General features: G+C 35.7%; 1 protein-coding gene across 2 annotated transcripts in view; it reads right to left on the bottom strand.

Annotated features, from left to right (window-relative positions):
- Positions 1 to 21,230, bottom strand: part of zcchc7 (zinc finger, CCHC domain containing 7) — a 243,492-nt gene that overhangs the window by 91,135 nt on the left and 131,127 nt on the right. For both annotated transcript variants that reach the window (XM_073024013.1, XM_073024018.1), the window contains exons 3-4: positions 4,134 to 4,177; positions 638 to 748 (exon numbers count right to left, since the gene is read on the bottom strand). In XM_073024013.1, coding sequence (XP_072880114.1) covers positions 638 to 748; positions 4,134 to 4,177 — 155 coding nt within the window. The remainder of the gene's footprint in view (positions 1 to 637; positions 749 to 4,133; positions 4,178 to 21,230) is intronic.

Genomic DNA, 21,230 nt, shown 5'->3' with positions numbered 1-21,230 from the left:
CGAGATGTTGCAAGTACCTCAACAGTCATACCGATAGTCAGATGTAAGGCAATCCTAGCCTGTACTGAGGTTGCCGTAGTGCACAGCTATCAGTGAAGGTGTCCTTACTGAAGCACAGTATTCCTCACTGAGTTTTAGGTCGGAGGGTTGTTCTTTGAACACCATTGGATGTGGCATGCTGCCAAGAGCTTTTCTTTCCTATCTCTTATTTGTACACCAATAGCTCCCACAAATATTAATGGAATAAATGAGAGAACTGATTTGTTTTAATGTTGTTTCAGAGATAAAAATTGGTTGGTATAGTAGAAGAGGACCCCACTCAACTTCAGACAGTGCAATGGGATTATTTATGTTCCGTGTAACTGGCCAAAGATCCAGAAAGAGCACATGGATTAAACTGGATGTCCTCTATTAAAAAGCAACTTAGTCAACACAGTAAATTGGCCCATTATAGTTTGGGCCTTCATCTTTAACCAAGATAATCTCTCAGCACACAAATGTGGAACTGGTAAAAGTCACGGACAAAGCATAAAATGAATGGTTTACTGGAATGAACAAGCAAAAAGAATCAAACTGCATATTTGACAACATGAATTTGAAATATTAGAAAGAACTGCATTAAACATTAACAAACTACCTTAGGAGCTAGGCAGTTTTTGGATAGGTGTCCTTTCTTGCCACAGTTTCTGCAGTCCACATTCTTGAAATTTTGTGCATAATAACGATTGCGATAATCCACAGATGGCTTCTGAAAAGAAATAAAGGAAAAATTGCTTTGTGTTATCATTTAATTTCTTTGCACAACTGCACAGTTCCAAGTTAAAGGGTGTGAGCAGATGAGGCTGCAGGTTAAAACAAAGCCGAATAGTAAAATGTTTCCTGAGGCTGCACTGCCAGAACTAGCCTGACAAAGACCTACTTTGCATTTTAGAAGTTTTGGACAACTATTTATTTAAATAATTAACATTGTTGTGAAATGTATTAAACTAATCATTAACTAAAATATAAATATGTAAAGAAGTTTTAAAATTTTCATTTACTTTTTAAATTAAGGCTGATACCCGTTAGGATGGCACTGCTTCAGATAAGTTAGATATGAAGTGTAAATGCCTCATCAGCTCCTTAATTTAAGAAGTGAGAGGACTGACGTCTGCTGTGGATTCTATTCTCAATAAAACCACCTGCGAGCTGTATGATCTGTCCTAGTGTACACTTCTTGCAGCTGCATTTTTCTAGGGCCCCATATGACATACAATATTCATTCCAGAGATCTGGACTGACTTACTGCGTGTCAATTTATTAATACTATTTCCTTAACTCATTAAGATACCAGTAAAGCACCTCTTCCCCAAAAGGCACAAAAAGCCTTTATACAACAATCAGGAATATGAAATAGGGTTTCTAATCTAATGTACTGAGACTAATTGTAGTGACTTAAATGTCTTCCTGCTCACAATCTGTAATTAATCAATAATCAAGGATTTAACTTGCCACCTTTGTGGCATATTTTCCTTGGCAGTACTTTAATCCACTAGACCATTGGGGGAGCTAAAGCTTCAGATATAATTCTACGTATACAATTCAAAATATATAAATAATTCAATACTGACCAAACAAACTGACCTGAGCTCATAGTATTAATGATTTACACTTCAGACCTGCACATCAAGCAGTTATGAAAATATTATTTGTGCGGTTTGTTTCTGTATCTTGCTGTTGAATAACTTAAAAAGACAAATGCCTTCAGTACAGCTTGGAATAGGGTATTAATGGACATTAGGTACCTACTAAAGTATTGCAAAAATAACAATTTACGCTTAGAAGGGAATACAAATTATTGCTTAGTAATAAAAATAACCAGAAAGTGGATTTTTTCAGCACCTGTCAGTATAGAGCTTACTAATCCTGTACTCATCTCTTCAGCCCTTTCATGCACTATTGCTGTAGGCATCCAGTTTCCTGTCTTTTTATCCACTTGTCCAGCTATTTCTATGAAAGAGTTGCTTGCCAAATAGTTGTGATTGTGCTTAGTTCAATCTACCAATGAAATAGTAAAAGAGAAATAGGAAGGAAAACTAGAAAATAAAACAGCTAGAAACTGAGGTCATTATAAATTAGGTTATAGGATACATCAACAGGATTAGACAGGTCAACATGAATTTCTGAAAGAGAAATCTTGTTTGATGAACCTACTGGAGTTTTTTTTAAAGAATAGTTGGAAAACTAAATAAGGGACAATGAATAGGTGGATATGGATTTTCAGAAATCATTTGATAAAGGCCAATGTGAAAGGTTAGTCACAAAATTAATGTGTATGCAAAGGGGGCAAATGTATCAGAATGCATTGACAAACGTTTAATGAACAGGAAACAGGGGATCGAAAATAAGTTATTTTGGGTGATACGCAAATTTTGGGTGATACCTAACTAGTCAGGTATGTCAAGTATCATTGCTTGAGCGTCAATATATATTGTATACAGTAACAATATGGCTGAGGTAACAAAATATAATATTTCAATAATGTAGTGGGTGAGATTACAAATTGTGAAGAAGATGCAAAATAGCTTCAAGACCGAGCAAATGGGCAGAAAAAATATAAGATGATGCGTAATATGGATGAATATTAGGCAAGTCATTTTGGTACAAAAAACTGAAAGACTATATATTATTTAAAGAGCAAGCACGAGGAAATCTGCAGATGCTGGAAATTCAAACAACATACACGAAATGCTGGTGGAACACAGCAGGCCAGGCAGCAATACTGTTAGGTTAGAAGATGCTAATGTACAAAGAGATTTGGTGCCCTTGTATATCAGTCACTGAAAGCAAACATATAGACATAACAAGCAGTTAAGGCTGCAGCTAGTGTGCAGACATTCATATCAAAATAATTTGAAGTATATTGTGTTTTGCTTTTTAACTAACACATTGACATCCTGACACCTTCAAGGGTCTGTAGTTATACACAGTTCAAGGTCCTTCTGTCTCTCCACACCACTGAATATTTTGACATTTATTCTGGGTTCCCCTGGCTTTTTGCCTCTTCCTAAATGCATTACTTCACATTTACCTGGATTACATTCCACTTGCCATTTTTCTGTTCAATTGACCAGACCGTCTATCATCATCATTATGGGCCATGTTGTATGATGTGGGCGATTGCAGTCTTGCCCATGATTGCTCTTGGCAAATTTTTCTACAGAAGTGATTTGCCATTGCCTTCTTTTGGGCAGTGTCTTTACAAGACAGGTGACACCAGCCATTATCAAAACTCTTCAGAGATCATCTGCCTGGTGTCAGTGGTTGCATAACCAGGATTTGTGATATGCACCAGCTGCTCATACAACAACCCAGCAGCAGATCCCATGGCTTCATGTCACCCTGATCGGGGGGGGGGGGGGGCGTAAGCAGCTGCTACACCTTGCCCGAGGGTGACTTGCAGGTTAGCGGAGTGAGGGAGCACCTTACATCTCCTTTGGTAGGGTCATATCTCCACCCCGCCACCTGCTATAAATACATCATCTATACCTTTCTATAATATACATCTGTCTTTTTCACCATTAACCAGTTGGCCAATTTCTGTAACAACTGTAGATTTCTCTAGGGCACTCACTATATTTCAATCTAATTCATTAATATATACATTAAACATGCTCCGTGAGTCCTAATAAAGGGTCTCAGCTTGGCTCGACTATTTATTCCCCTCCATAGATGCTTCCTGGCCTGCTGAGTTCTTCCAGCATTTTGTGTGTGTTGCTTGCGTTCAATCTTTAAAATAACTTATCCTATTAAAACTCAAGAGCATACAGATTTAAAATGCAAAAGTAACTTGACTGGATTAGCCTTCAGCACTATGCAAATTCACTATTGTAGGCTTTAACCATGTTTAAGAATTCTTTTGGGAATGTTAGTTCAAATTGGTAGCTCAGATCACCACTTAATACAAGTCAGATCCAACAAAACCCATCCCTGCACTCAAGAATACTAGATTAAAGCTTTACTTGGTAAATTTATATGAGTATCCCCAGCAGTGTTTTACCTCAGTTAAGAAGTTTAACAAAGTTTAGAGATTTTTTCATTAAAGAGATAAAGGCAATTGTATTCCATAATGCCCTTGTTTTAGAAAATCCTACCTGTAGATCCTTTTCACAGAGGGACCAGTGAGAATCATGGTTATCTGAAAAATAAAACAAGTTTTAATAAAAAGTTTGAAATTTGGTTGAAAATCAGCAGGATTTGTCACATCCAATGTTTAGCATAGTTTAAGAATGAACATTGATACTTATCTCAATACATCAACATTCACAGAATCTGCAATGATTTTTAGAAGCTAAGACTACAGAGTAAACTATGGTACTGATTTAAAACTGAAGACTGGAGTATTTTTATGCATATAATGTTAAAAGATATCTTGTAAGTTTGAACTCTCATAGCAGCTTATGCTTTCACTGTAAAGTCTAACTAATTGGATAAACTTAATCACATTAACTGAATTATGTTGTACCATACTCTAATGAAAATATTAATTTCTAGTTAGCCTGTAAATCAGCAGATTTCAAATGAAATACATAAGACAATTTTAGCAATCAGAAACAATTCACAAAGTTAACTAAACACATACATTGGGAACACAAACATCAATAAAAATTAATTAGAAAAACATTAGAAGGTGCGGTAGAAAATACTGAATTGTATGAGTTAACTCAAGCAAAAGCAAATGATTTCTGCGGTCAGAATATATACAGTTTTCAGCTGATAAAGCTGCAAGGATGAATGGGGTGATAAACAGCACCCAATACATCCATTTCAAATGTCTGGAAGGTCCTAAATTGCTAAGACATCTGGCAAACATTAGAAGTTGGTGAAGTTAAATCATTAAGAGAGCAATTTATATTGTCCTTTTAACCCATTTAGCAATGTTATAACAAATTTATCATCAATACAGAAAATGCAGCAACTACTAAAATTTCCCTCACAAAATCATGTTTTAATAATATGCTAGGGTTTGCCAAAATGGTGAGGTAGAAAAAGAATGGAAACATGTATTGACACTGGCATTGCAAATTTGCACATTTATTTCACCCTGGAACTATAAAATTGTATATTAAGTAACTTTAATTTTTGTTTAGATGTAACTCTCTAATCGGTGTACTCACTTCAACAGAAGAACAACCATTTGCAGCTATTTTATTCATGCCATGTATGTAAATAGCAACTATCAAATATGTTCCAATAAACTTTTACACACAAAATCAGTCTTGAATAAAAAACTACATTAAAAACAAATTTTCTAATAAAAAGCTCTAACATATCCATCTAGCTATCAGTATTTTCTTGAAAACGGTATAACTCTTTTCACAGCCTAAATCGCTACAAAAGAACAAAAGGATGAAAAGATGAAGATTTTGACTGAGTCCTGATATTAGTACAGTTTCCCTTAAAACAGGTAGATTAACAAAGCATCACAAATCTCTATGTATTGAATATCAAGTATTTTCACCAAAAGAGAATTATTAAGAACATAATAGTAAATGTATACCTCCACCAATTCTCACCTATGAATGACAAAAGAGGGAGGGGAAGCAGTATTTAAACAAAAGTAAATGATATGTGGATTGACGTGGCCAAGGATGCAAAATATTCAGCTTAGCCTCACAAGACATCATAGAAATTGAACAACGCTTTAGCATTTGCCTTCTTCTAAGGTAGCACAGAGAGCACACCAGTGTAACAGCTAGATATAATTAATACAATATTTGCCTGTAAATTTTAAAAGTAATATATTTTAAATTTTAACAAATTCTATATGATTCAAGACAGTAAACCGATGCAGGTTTTAATACTATCAGATAACATTTACTAAGAAACAGCTCAGATTTCCAAAATGTAGCAAGCCTATTTAAATGTTAGCAGCAAATTATTATTATGCAGATATATTTTGGGACCCATATTTTGTATTACCGTATAAACTAATATCCTCACCAATGATTTCTTTCTCTCCTATTCATTTCATTTCGCAGTTCCTGCTTAGAAATGGCCTTTATTTGTTTTGGCCTCACCTTTTCTAGGTTCAGGCCCTGTTAGATGCTTCTAATATTCTTATCAGGAATGACCTTTTTCCTTTTCTTGAACTCACTTTATTTTTGTTAAGGACATGATCGAATATTGGGTCACAGAGGGTTTCTTTATAATGGAGGATTTCAGTATTAACCCTTTACATATAATGCATTTACTAACCCCTATACTTGTGTTATTAGAATCAAACATAAATAAAAAGACAAAGAGGGTTAGCATTCAACTATTTCTCTGGTCTGTTGGGTAAATATGCAGAGCGACAATGCCTAACTCCATTTGCAGTGTTGCTTCTCAGGATTCTAGTTAACGTTATATCATCCCTTTTGTTACGAAGGCATCATGTTTAGCAAATACTGTACTTGCTATCTTTATAGTTGATTATTTAATTAATCATTTTGTAGTGTTTTACCTAATATGATCATGAAGATCTTCCGTATGCAAGGATAATTTGTAAGACTGAATGGTATTAGTTCAAAAAAGTGCAGAAGACCAAAACTAAATTTGTAATTTCTAGTACTCAATGTGCAGAACCATACGTCATGGAATGTAATAAGGTGAACACGCTGAGATGAAAAAGAAAGAAAAATCTACATTAGAACAACTACAGACCATCTCTGGGTTATGAACAGCTGACTTATGGACATCTGTAAAAACAGAACCTGTCCATTACTCAGGGGTGGCCCATACTAGCAAAAGTGTTTTTATCTCCAAATGTAAAAAATATTTCATCTTAAATGGATATGCAGTGCAACTATATTTTGCTGATAAATTATTTCAAGAGTCCTGTACACTTTTGCCCAGCATTCATATTTCTAGGTTTCAACCAATACCATTATTATGTTTAATGAACACAGTTAATGTATAGCTCCTGCAATTTTCTGCCTCTGTAGTGATGCATGCAGCAAAATGCTTTACTGTACTCAATATATGCAGCCTGTTACCGAATGTTTAAGTGCTGCACAATGCCTACTGTCAATCACAAAATCTCTGGAGTAAAGAACAAGATATTATGTTTTAATCTTTATATAATTTGGATTATTATTGATCATTAAAGAAATTTATGAAGTTTAATTTACACTCTAACCTTTTGCAGATTGTAAAGATCTTTCAAGGTCATTGTATTCATCTTAATTCTTCAAATGTTAAACCAATGTTAAATGACATTGAATGCATCAAAAAACCAACACTGCAACACACATGCATTGTGTATATCATCTTACATTTTCCTTGACATACTTATTTGCATGGTAAATATTTAATGATTTGCTGCAGTAATGGTTGTGCAAGTTACCTTGAAAGTGTCAAATATCTAAACATTAGCCCTATTAAAATGGCAACAAAATCGGAAATAATGCAATTTTCAGCACCATTTCAATATTTTTCTATGACTGTTTAATTTACATTGATGTAGATATTTTTTGAAATAAACTGCCAAAATACCAGTAAATATCTTACTATTTGCTTCCAAACTACTTTCAGGACATTTTTACAAGTAGTATCACACTAGTTTTTGACTAGAAAATTACAGCATTCTTATTATGAATTCTACAAAGCTCCTCCACAGTTTTAAGTAATACATTAAGTGTTATGTCAGTAGAAAGTTATCATCTTAATTTTTTTTAATATAGTCAAAAATATTGCACTAATAGATTAAACTCCGAGCTCCAAAGCCTCAAAATGATAATGTATCTTTAGTGCTTCAGAAACAGTCAATTCTGATGACTACCCAAGTTTGATTTTAAGGTTTAAATCTAGTTGGTCACAGTTTGTTTTACAGTTACTGTGCATTATGCTTTGCTCTTTATTAAGCCAAATGGAATTGATATATATCATGGTTATCCACCTAATACTTCTTTTGATGTCAGCTTAAACAATTTGGGAAGACTATGGTGGCACTTGATCCAATTTTCTGAATGGCATTTGCTAAGAATTGGAAAATGATTTGATTTTCTGCACAGCAGGATAAACTTAAACCATTCTAAATCATATTCAAAAAAATATCCAACCAAAAGCTCCTAAATAGTAGTAGATTTGGCAATTTCTTCAAATTCAAGAACCTTTTAACCCTAGCATGATCTAATGTATTTACAGTACTGCATTCAGATCACAATTTCACTATTTCAAACTACGGTTTGCAATCTATCATCCATAATGACAAAATAATTTAAATATATTGATCAAACTTTAGATAACATGCATCAGCATGCCACAACATCTGAGACTACTGAGTTTATTTCTGTAATGGAACTGTTCACCAAACCACCCCCCCCCACCCCACCTCCTCCACTGAATACATATATATCAAAGACATTTTTCATTATGCATTTCTTTAAAAGTTTTCAGGGTGCAGCTCCCTTACTGGACTGCATTTTAATTGGCCTTCATGGTAAAGGTGTAAAAATCAGTCACCTGACCACTTTCAAGAGTTCTGACCGATTAATAGAAATCAAGACTTTGACCAAATGTAGCCTCAATTAACTTTAAGGCATTTAAGGGCAAGACTTATAATTTGGAATAATGTAGGGAATGAGGCAGCAAAGTACACAAACATCTGCAAAGAGAAATGAGAGTATCATTAGATAACTTACACTTTTGTGATATCGACTGAGACATTAATAGTGGTCATGGCATAGGTGATAACCCTTTGGTCTTCTCTAACATGGTATCATGTGATCCTCCTTCAACTCCCTATTCACACCACAGAAACGTCAGCCTGGACTTTGTGCAGAGTTATTTGAATTAGAAATAAAATGTGAATGCTGTAAATAATTGGACTGGAAATGTTCAGCATGCATAAAATCAAGAATGAATGGTACATTTACAGCATTTTCATTTTTTACATTATAATAGGGTAAAGAACTCTAAAAATATAGTTTTTGAAAACTGTTAAATCTGATCTGTCTTGTTCCATGTTTCTGTAAAGCTTGCTTACACCTATCTTTTTAACCTTAGTAAGATATTCTCAGAAAACTAAATGTGCCTACATGAGCATGGAGTGAAGCTCTTTCTCAGCCATACAAGCTTCTAAGATTACCCTATCAGTATATGCTTATCAGAAACTAAGTACCAACTATTAGTGTTTTGAAAATCTTGTGTCCAGTATGACCACAGCAGGTGAGGTTTCATGGTTCTAATATCCTTTACAGAACTAATCCTTAATGAAGCACATTGAATCAGACTTCAAACACCACTGCATACGTAAGAATTAAAAAATCAATGCTTATTGTCATGGCATGACCAGAAGTCAATATGTGATTAAAAACAAAATCTATCCCCCCCAATTGTTAACAGCTACCCTTGTGAAATTTTATGATTAATAATTATTTGTCTGTGATTAAGGAAAACAGTAACTAACAATAAGTTAAAAAAAATTATATCCCAGAATATCTGTTTCATATCATAGTCAGTAAAAATGGTAAGCAAAACCAAAGTTTTGCCCACCACTTGTTGTCAATCATCTTAGCTCAAGGTTTTAATAGCACATAGTACTGCTTGGAGTGAATATTTCAACTGAGTTTTAAACTCAAACAGCTTTGTGTGCTTATAACATATATGCCTAACAAAAGTTTCTATTAACTATTACTATACATTTATATGTGGTATAATTATGAATCATGCAGTTGATGAAAGGATATTACCCAGCTGGATTCAGTCTTACAACACATTTCTTTTATTACTGAATTACTTTTATTACCTTTTTTACAACTGTTAATTTTATAAAGAGTTGAGTTTTCATGTTTCATATACTCTTAATTCATGATTTGTATCTTGTGCCATATGCCATCTTCCTTTTCTCAGATCATGCACAAATTTTGCACTGAGATAACTACACAAGAAATTCCCTCGCACCTAACCACAACCATAGCTTTCATTATTCAGGTTTTGGTTGAAATAAGCAATTGATCAAGTGGTAAATACGATATTCAAAACTAACCGTTACCATGCTAAAGCACAATTTGCTGCATTATTTAACCAGTAATGGTCATTACATTTCCTTACATCTCATACATTTTAATTCTGCTCATATTCAAGATGACAAAAGTACTTTGTCCCTCCAAAAGAACCATTCATGGAAAAAGTGGTTAAATAGTAGAATACAACTAGCTATATGCTGGATTTTCCCTTTTTCTCTCCTTCAATTCTTTCATTCGGTCTAACACAATAAAGAAGTCGCCACAGGTCTTGCTAATACAAGGTTGCCAAAATCCATTCCTGAACTGTGGCCCATTCTTTACAGTTAAATACTAGGTGATCATATTACATTTTCAGCATTTGGACGTAGACTTCATACAATTTAACACAGATAATTAGAGAAGAAAATGGATTTTTATTAATCTATGCTGAAATATCTTGCAAGTGTATTGCTCAACTCTTAGTGGCCCCATTTCACAAAATGTTATAAAAACAAGGGAAAATTCACAGTTTCATTGAAATAAAATCCAAATATTACTCAATTTAAAAATATCAGATCATTTCTCTCCTAGTACCTACCTCATTGTAAACTACACACTGCTTTGATGATCCATTTTTCTACAATTCTGTTAAGGAGAATGGGTTTGTCCACTCACAACCATACCTGACAATCACATAACAAGCTCCTTTACAGGAGGTTCCGTTAAAAAAAAGATGAGGACGATACCACCCTCTTGGTACAATGCAATAATCCCCAAGCACTTCTCAATGACACATGCACATGGGTAATTTCCTGAGTCAGGGTCACACAGCTTGGATTTGACTCAATTCACTGACTCTGTGTAAAAGACAATGTAGTGCACTGTGTAAACAGGGACAATGTTCACTTTGGATCCACATAAATTAGTCTGAAATGTAACACTTTGACCAGCTTCTAGATTTGAGGATTTCTAAATGCTGTAAAATCAAATCTTTTCTTTAAATTATTTTCAAAAGTAATATTATGTCTTCTCAGAAAAAGTTAGTTAAGAAAAGGAACTACAAGTGTAGTGAATTAATTCAGTTTTCTAAGCTCTATATGACATAAAACCTTTGTAAATTGTCTGTTGTGACATGCCTTAGTAAACTGATATAGTTATTTTTTTAAGTTCATGGTTTTTAGTAATTAAGCCTTTAATTTTAACTAAATTAAATCTTATTTTCAAACAACTTTTTTTCCTCTATCATTTGGTGATAGATTGAAAAGAACTATTATTATATAATTCCCACTTTCCCTGTCACTTTTTTAAAACATCACATATCCTTGGCATCAGAATTCTATAATCATGTCCAAAGAGTATAGTGACTTCGAAACAGTAAAGTCACTGGGTGGGCTTGCTCTTAAAAATTAATATTACATTTGAAAAACAGAGCATCTTCATCAATGAACATCAATATCAACTGAACAATTCATATGTGGAATGGTCAGTCTGCCTACGTACATAGATACACGAACGCTTAAATTTCACAAGTCACTCTTAGTTTTAATGTGAAGTCTCACTTCGGGTAAAAGTAGCAGGAAAACTGATTGGCTACAATCTACATTGTCATGAAAACGTAGAGGTAGAATATAGGTACATAGATCTATAAATAGATAGCATATAGATAGACAGATAGATACAAATAGACTGTTAGAGAAACAGAGGGACAAATAGAAAGATAAAACATCACATTGTACAGAGGATCAAGACCAAGAGTACTCGAAGTAAAATGGAGTTACAAGACTGGGAACTTGGAACATATCAGGACAAATGTAATTGTTTCCATTTCTAAATATGTAATACATCCTGTAATTTTATGTACTCCCATTATATGTTCCTATGTGCCCTGTTAATATAGCGCTAGAACATCTCAGTGGATCAATAACTCCTCCTTGGGATGAAGCTGCAATTACATCTTAACAGTTTAAACAGACAATTTCTGAATTACTGTTAAGAATGAACTTTGCTTAAGATATATGCTAAGTTCTAAGATTAATCCACATATGCTCAATGGAATGTAAATATACAACTTCAACTTACTAAATGGAATCATTTCGGTCAAGCACAACGTCCCAAGAAAATGAAGAGAATTTCAAATTCAAAATAACCAACTGCTAATTATTGTAAATTGGATGTCTGTACTTTCCTACCACAGATACATAATTGATCCAACCAGCGGTGCTGGATTTTACAGTGACCAATACATAGAGAATTTTCAGTTTTTTCTGCAAGAACAATACAGCTTTTAATCATTAGGGTTTTAAGTATTTTAAAGGTTTTGAGAAGATAAATAGTTTTTAGATTGGGTGAATTTCCGGAAGAAATCAGATTTCAATATAATGGTGCGATCATTTTGAATCTCACATAGGTTATTAAAATATAGAATATTTCCCTAATAATTAAAACAGGGAGTATTGTATCTTTTGAAATGTAACTGTGTAAGTAATTAAAAAGAGAGAATGTACAGAAAAACAGAGAACATGCAAGGAATGGGATTAGTGCTACATTTGGATGGGTGCAAGGGCCAAACAACCTCCTTCAGTACTGAAAAGTCTATAAAGCTAGAAACAGATTTACAAAGTATTAGAGAAATGAAGCCTACTTCAAGTAGGAATTTATAACAGCAAGTATAAGTCAAATCCTGAATTAAAATCCACAGAAGGGTTTTCAAGAGGGATGATAGGAACCAACTCTAAAACACTAGCCATCTGAACCCTACAGAACCCCTGTTTAATACTCCATTCAAAATATTTATGTAAGATGCACTAAATTCATGACAGTTCCATCAATAGGGAGTATATGCAATGAGTTGCTCAAAGTGTAGACTGATTTCTAATAGGATAATAACAGGCATGCTACAAGTGTTTGCAACGACCCTAGGTTAATGGAGAGAAAAAGACTGATTACCTGCTCTTAATCTCAATTCAACGTCTGTAGCTGGACATATGAATACATTAACAAAGAGAAAGGACAGAATCCGACTCCACTGTGATGTTGTTTGTCTCTGCATCAGACAATCAAACAGAAGGCGATAGTCATTGTCTATGCCACTTAAGGTGCTCTAATGGAACAGAATTACTGACAACTTCAAGAGGGGAGTAAACTTGCAAGAAAATAATCACTTCACTAAAGTAAATTATAATTAGAGAACACTGTTTCATCTCCTTCATTAGGCAAAGGTTTCAAAGTGAACAATCACCCAATTTCATTGCAATATCCATACATTTCAATAAAATCTTACGTACAATGTCAAAACCTTCATTGTGTTTTTTGCTGTGTTTGCATTTTATCATGAGGTTAAGGGCAGATTTTGTGTGACACACACTATGCTTTACTTTTATTCAAATCTTAATCAAGTGCTTGAGCATGTACATTCTTAAAAATGTGATTTTAAAAGATTCCTGAAGAGCACTTATATATTATGTAGATAAAGCGCGTGCATGTGTGCGCGTGTGCGCGCACGCGCACACACACTCACACACACACACAAAGCAGTTTTGCTTTGTGTTTTACACAAAAAAAGTGAAAACAATGCAATCTACTTCACAATCCAGGCTTTTGGGATGGTACACACTAGTGATCACACAATACTGATACACTACAGTTACCCCTGGCAACCCTCCTCAACTGTAACAATGCTGCTGTACAATAGCTTGCTCTGGATTTCTTTCTCTTCAGCTAGCTAAACGCTTGGGGACCATCTGCGTCGGCATGCTTCAAAGAACGGCCTGCCTGTGGGCCTGTCACTCCGAACACCACCTCTCTGACCCTGACTAAATGGAACTTTCAATGCATTTCTGTCCTCCCTGTTGACTTCTCCTATTAAGGCAACTTTTGACAAAGAAAGCGGAAGAGTGGGCTAACTGCACCCAAGAAAGGTGGTGTCTGATACATTTGAACACAAGGATTAGGAAACTAATACATAACAAAAGATGTGAAGCAAAATGCAGTGGCATAGAACAATATTGTTTTACCCAGTTCCTTCAAGAATACAATGCGTACCTGTTTCAATCAGTCAACTAGTCAGTAATTCTTAAAACTAAGAAACAAGTTCCGAAGAACAATAAACTCAGATCTATTTTTAATGAGGCATTTGGGTTCTTTTTTTGAAGAGAGTAGGAGGAATGGATGAGGGATGAAATGATATGAAATGAAATTAAGTGCTGATTGCAGCTCAACAGTCCAATTTAAGTTTCAAGGTATTAACTTCGTATCTGATCAATTTGATTTTTCCTTAGGATACTCCAAGAGTAAATGTCAAACTAGCTCTGTTGTACCACTTACATATGTGTGTCAGAGGTTGTGGATCCATGCTTCAAGAAGAGCTTTGGGGGTGCTGGATTTTAGATGTGAAGTTAAATTGAGGTCCTGCCTAACTTTTGAGATGGATGCAAACAAATCTGTAGAACTTCTTTCACAAAATTATTTCTTGGCAAGCACTCATGTTCAATCTAATAAATGGATTGTTTACACTTATCTAATTTGCTGTGTGAACATTGGCTGGATATTTACCTTACCACAAAATATGTGCTTGAAATCATCTGGGTGTGAAGTTCTCATATTTGTGAAAAAGCACCAGAGAGTTTCTGCAGATCTAAATAAAAGTTACCTGGGTGAAATAAACTTATACTCAAAACACAAAATCAACAGTTACATTATAATTGCTTATCATAATTCTAAACGTTCCTTCACTTGCTCATCCATTATATTGAAAAAGGATCATCAATAATGATCGCATTATTTTGTTATTTATTCCAGTCACAATGAATGGATAAACATCTTTGAATTTGTTGTATACTGGATAGTTCCTTTTTTTTTACACACAGCATCATTTTGTGTGGATGTACACATGTCAGAAATAATTAGAATTTATTCCTTTCAAATTAAGGCAAAATAAGATTAACAAACATTTCAGCTCATGGACTCTATCGGATGAATTACTGTTACAGTATACCATGTGCAATTAGCACTACACATGGATTCTTTAAAGAAAAGAATTATAAACTTCAATAATGCATTATCTAGTGCCTACTCCAGCAGGTGCTGTCTAAAGATAAGCTATAATTTGAAGGGAACCTTGGCTAATTTTCTTCCAGTCTCATTCATCCAGAAAAAGGAAGGCCAGTGGAGGCTTTCACCATTACGTTAATCAAGATGAATATTAGTGAAATTGTTAAGATTAATTTTGTGTCATATTTAATAATAATTTCTGTTGAAATCAATTTTTTTCCTAAAAATTATTCCCAACGATCTTTAAGTAATAAAGTATTTGCTTAGAAATTATAGATTTTAGTAATTAAAACATTTTGCATATAGGAAAATGTCATATCATCTAAGAATATAAAGAGATAATTTTTATGGCATAAATACAAATATCTGAAGTAATCACAGTACACTTAACACAACCTATCAAAAGAATTTGTGTGTGTGTGTGTATATTTATGCTGGTGTACGTACATACAGAGGGAGCAACAAGGTAACTGGATAAATCCAAACCCAACTTCGAGCCTTTGCATTGCATTAGGCAATGCAATAGAGTATTAAATCAAAAGTATTAGTATCAAAGTATCAGATCAAAACTGCCGCTGGTGGAAAAACCAAAATTAGTTGCAAAAATAAAACCAGAACAGTTTGATAAGAGCAGTGGGTATGAGAAATGAGTAAGCCGAGAGAACACAAAATCATGTTCAATTTTTAGCTTAGATACCCACCGAGGCAAAAAAAAAGTTTCAATGCAGTCTTTTTAATAAAGGCATGGTACAATGAATTTTATTACTGAAGCTAGTTAATGCAAAAGGAACTGAAATCCCAATTCCAACTTAAAGTATTTAATAAGAAATTAAGAAAACATATTTTAAAATAATTTTGCTGCAAATTATATCAAAAATAACATCTTCAATAATAAGGTTTTAAAAAGGAAACACCTCATCACAGCACAATAATGGAACTTGAAGTTCCTTTGAAAAATGCAAGGTGAAAAATTATATACAGTACAGTATTTAAAAGCTTTATAGCTAACTTTTGTAATTCTTTTCTATATTAGTATCTTATGTCCAATGAGCTTAAATTTACTGTTTATCCCCCAAATTCAGGATCCTCATTTCTCCAGTTCCCTGAATAAATTCTTTGTTCATTTTTTTTGGCAACTCAGAGCTTTGAAACTGCCCTGTTCCAACACTAATCTGTGCAATTCTGATAATTACACAACATACTCTTTAATCAGTCCTCTACATTCAATGGGATCCAGCCAACAACCCATCTACCCATCTCTGTACGAGACCATCAGCACCCTAGAGACTGCACACCCAGAGGCTGCCTTTATTTTCACCGGAGACTTTAATAGAGCGTCACTGACTAAAGTCTCTCCGAAGTTTTGTCAACATGTACAACTGAACAAATGGGGAAATAGCACACTCGACCACTGCCACTCTTCCTTCCGTAATGCTTACAAAATGCTCCTCCACCCGCTGTTTGGAAAGTCAGATCACTCCTCCATCTTGCTCCTGCCAATGTACAGGCAGAAGCTGAAACAAGAGGTGGCCATTATTAAAACTGTCCACTGTTGGTCTGACTAATTAATCTCCATGCTACAGGGCTGCTTTGATGATGTCAACTGGAATGTCTTTTGTGATAAGGATGTCTCCGAATTCACAGATGGGGTCACAAGCTTCATCGGAAAGTGCATCAAGGATGTTGTCCCCAGAAATCGGTCAGGGTCTATCCAAACCAGAAACTATGCATCAACAGTTCCTTGTAAGCAGCATCTTTCACACAAGAGAAAGCTTACATTGCTGGTAACCAACCGGAACTCAAAAAATACAGCTACGATCTATACAAAATCATCAAAGTAGCGAAACAACAATACAGGGACAAGATCCAGACACAACTCTCCACCAACAACACACACAGCTACAAGGTCTGTACACCATTGCAGACTTCAAAACTAAGCGCAATGGTGCTGCCAACATCACTGCCTCTATCCCTGATGAGCTAAATCTTTTTTACACTTGGTTCGATGCTGCCAACACTGAACCCCCAAGAAGAGTTGCAGAAACAACCTGCAGCTTGGTCATCTCTAAGGCTGAATTACATGAGGTGTTTCCATCAGTGAAGAGTCGCAAGGCCGCAGGACCGGACGGCATCTCAGGGTCGGGTACTCAGGATGTATGCGGCACAACTGGCAGGTGTGTTTGCAGACATTTTTAATCTCTCCCTCTCCCAGTGTAGAGTGCCATCCTGCTTCAAAATATCCACCATTGCTCCTGTGCCTAAAAAGTCCAAGGTAACATGTCTGAATGACTGGTGTCCAGTAGCACTCACCTCAATAATAAGCAAATCCTTCGAGGGGGTGGTCAGGACTACATCTGCAGCATGCTATCACCCACACTGGACCCGCTACAATTCACCTACCGAAACAACTGATTGACAGATGGTGCAATAGCCACTGCTCTACACACTGTCCTTACACATCTGGAGAAGGAGGATGCTTATGTGAGAATGTTGTTCTTGGACTACAGTTTAGCACTCAACACCATTATTCCCTCCAGGCTCAACAACCTCAGAGACCTCGGCCTTCACCCTGCCTTGTGCAGCTGAATCCTGGACTTCCTGTCAGATGGCCAGTAGGTGGTAAGAGTGGGCTCCCTCACCTCTGCCCCTCAACACTGGTGCCCCTCAGGGCTGTGTCCTAAGCCCCCTCCCTTTACTCTCTGTATACCCATGACTGTGTCACCACCCACAGTTCCAATCTGCTAATTAAATTTGCTGATGACACTACACTGTCTAATCGCAAATAATAATGAGGCAGCCTACAGAGAAGTCGTCATCATCCTGATACAGTGCTGTCAAGGAAACAACCACTCCCTCAATGTCACAAAAACAAAGGAACTGGTTGTGGATTACTGGAGGAATGGAGACAGGCTAATCCCTATTGACATCAATGGATCTGGGATTGAGAGGGTGAACAGCTTTAAGTTCCTCGGCATACACATCACCAAAAGATCTCACGTGGTCTGTACATACCAGCTGTAAAATGAAAGGAAGCACTTCTTTTTCAGATGGTTGAAGAAGTTTGGCATGAGTCCTCAAATCCTACGGACTTTCTACAGGGGCACAATTGAGAGCATCCTGACTGGCTGGATCACTGCCTGGTATGGGAACTGTACTCCCCTCAATCATAGGACTCTGCAGAGTGGTGCAGACAACCCAGCACATCTGTAGATGTGAACTTCCCGCTATTCAGGGCACCTACAAAGACAGATGCGCAAAAAGGGTCTGAAGGATCATTGAGGACCCGAGTCACCCCAACCACAAATTGTTCCAGCTGCTAACATCTGGGAAATGGTGCTGCAGCATTAAAGGCAGGACCAACAGGCTCCAGGACAGCTTCTTCCACCAGGCCATCAGACTGATTAATTCACTCTGATACAATTGTATTTCTATACTATATTGACTGTCCTGTTATACATACTTTTTATTACAAATTACTAAAAATAGCACATGCACATTGAGACACAGACGTAACAAAGATTTTTACTCCTCATGTATGTGAAGGATGTAAGAAATAAAGTCAATTCAATTCAGTTTTCCAAGGTCCAACTTCTTAAGATAGCTTTGTCTAATGCAAATCCTGTCATCATCAGCATATTTTCAAACAATGGTTTCTCTGGTCACCTCCATACAATCATTTCCGATGTACCTAAAGGTATCCCAAATGCTATTTTCAAAGGATTGAAAGTATTATCAAAGTATGTATGCAGTATACAATCCTGAATCTTCCCACAGATAGCCACGAAACGAAGAAACCATAAAACCCATTCAAACAAAAACATCACCCCCATCCATGCAAAAAGCAACAAAAAAAGAACGAGCAATAACACAGAATATAAAACACAAAAATAAATCCATATTCAGATCAGCTCAGTGTTCATTATCTGCAGGCTGTCCCGATTCAAAGTTGCTCAAAATAACAACAGAAAAAGAAACCAGAAAACATATCATAATGTGAACTACAGTGTAAGCCACAAATCGTGTTGATTATACTTTGTTCCAGCACCAGCCTCTGACAGTACTGAGGGAGAGAGAGATCATTCAAGCACAGGGAGCAGCGAGCGAGAGGCTGGTGGATGTTGCCGAACACTCACTTGCCTTCCGCTCTTGTCCTAGGTATATGGTCATTTCCACCAATGAAGTCACGCAAAGTATGTTTGCAACAGATATACTACTGAGAATGACGAAGTAGGTTCATCTCTTTGAACAAAAATGTAAAATAAAAATAGCTGCTGGAAGTCAAAAATGAAAACAGAATGCGAGGAGCACTCAGAACAGCAGCAGCATCTATGGAAGGAGAAACAGGATTAACATTCTGGGTTGAAGATCTCCTTCAAAAAAATTTTTTAAACCTTATTTTCTTTTCATGTGTGCTGCCTGACCACTGAGTGTTCCCAGTATTTTTTTTGTTTTTTGTTCACTTTATCTATTTTATTAGTTCTATCATCACCTACCAGGTTCAGCATGAAGCTTTATTCTTCTGGACCTGGCTAGCTCAGTATACCGTAATGTCCATCTTGGTGATGGATGTTAAAGTCCTTCATTCGAAAACACCAAGGTTATTCAAAAACAAAATCGAGTAAAATATACAATTTCCATTGAAGTGTTACTTAGTTTTATCATAGGAAATAGAATTCTTGATTCTATTTTGTCTGGTTAACTCATGAAGAGATGCCAATTTATGCATTCTAACTGGAGCAGAGTGAAAATGTTAATTTGATAGACATACAGGGTTTGTTCATAATAGCTCAGTCTACTTAACATCTAGAATCACAAGGATGGACCTAGTAGTGGAAAATTTTTTACCACATGTAACTTTTACAACATGGAATTTTTACTACAATGTAACATATATAATGTTTAGGAAGCTGAAATTGGGCAGGGCCCTTGAGAAATATAAAGGAAGCAGGATAGAATTTAACAGGAAATCAGGAGGGATAAATTGGCCTTGAAAGTAGGATTAAGGAGAATCACAAGACATTTTACACATACATTACAAACATGAATGTTTACATTACAAACTGGAGAGGGTGTGAATACGCAAGGACAAAGAGGAATTTATGCCTGAAGCCAGGGGAACTGGGTGAGATACTAAATTAGTACTTTGCATGTGTATTTGCTGATAAGATCATGGAGGACAGTGAAATCAGGGAGGGAGATACTGATACTGAGGGTAAAAGAGAGGCAATTGCTAGGGCCCTTACAGAGATTTCTGTGCCCTCTTTAGCTACAGGAGAGGTCCCAGAGGACTGGAGAATAACCAATGTTGTTTCTTTGTTTCTAAAGTCACCAAGAAATTATAGACCCATGAATCTATTATCAGTAGTAGTGAACTTATTGGAGAAAATTCTTAGGGATAGAATTTACTCTCTAAAACTTAGCTTACTATTTTATATTGTTGAAGCTGCCACTTGGTATTTTTCAATAAAAACTGCAATTGCCATAGTAATTTGACCAGGTTTATCTATAAAATTGGTAACAATAAAAACTAAAATGTAATTATTTGTACATTGAAAAAAATAATTAAAATGTTTATTTTAGCTGAAGTAACATACAGTTAGGCAATGCAATGAGTGTAGAAAAGAAATGGTTACAATGAAAATGTCTGTTGCCAGCAGATATTTTGAGATCCAGCACTACAATGGTGGCATCTACAAATTTAGAAATTGACAGAGCAGAATTTGGCCACCCAGTCATCATTGCACAGGAAATATAGCAAGGGGGAGAGGAGGCAGCCTTGTGAGGCACTGGTATTGTAACTATGGGGGAGATGTTGCTTATTGTTACTGATTGCAATCTGTACAGCAGGAAGGATCATGATGCACAGTAGGTTGTAGATCTAGGGTCAGGAGTTTGGAGATGAGATTGCTTGAGATTATGGTGTTGAAGGCAGAGCTATAGTCAATAAATAGGAGTCCAAATTATCTTAGAAATGAGACTAGGCAGCTGGTAAAGAAACACTTTGGGAAAGTTAAGGTTTGGATTGGCAAAAGGCTAATTTCAATAGCATACTATAGGATATGGTGAAAGTAGAACACATTCAGATAAAATGACAGCTGACAAATGGAAGCCAATACGCTTTGGTAAAGGCGAAGTTTAAATATCTCAAGATTTGGATGATGAAGGATATTGAAGGTTTGATCTTGAAAAGTGGAAACACATAGCAGATATAGG

The sequence above is a fragment of the Hemitrygon akajei genome, chromosome 2 (genome assembly GCF_048418815.1).
Source record: "Hemitrygon akajei chromosome 2, sHemAka1.3, whole genome shotgun sequence".
In the NCBI taxonomy this organism is placed as follows: Eukaryota; Metazoa; Chordata; class Chondrichthyes; order Myliobatiformes; family Dasyatidae; genus Hemitrygon; species Hemitrygon akajei.
Note: the sequence above shows the minus strand (reverse complement) of the source record. Positions and strands in the feature narration are given on the sequence as shown.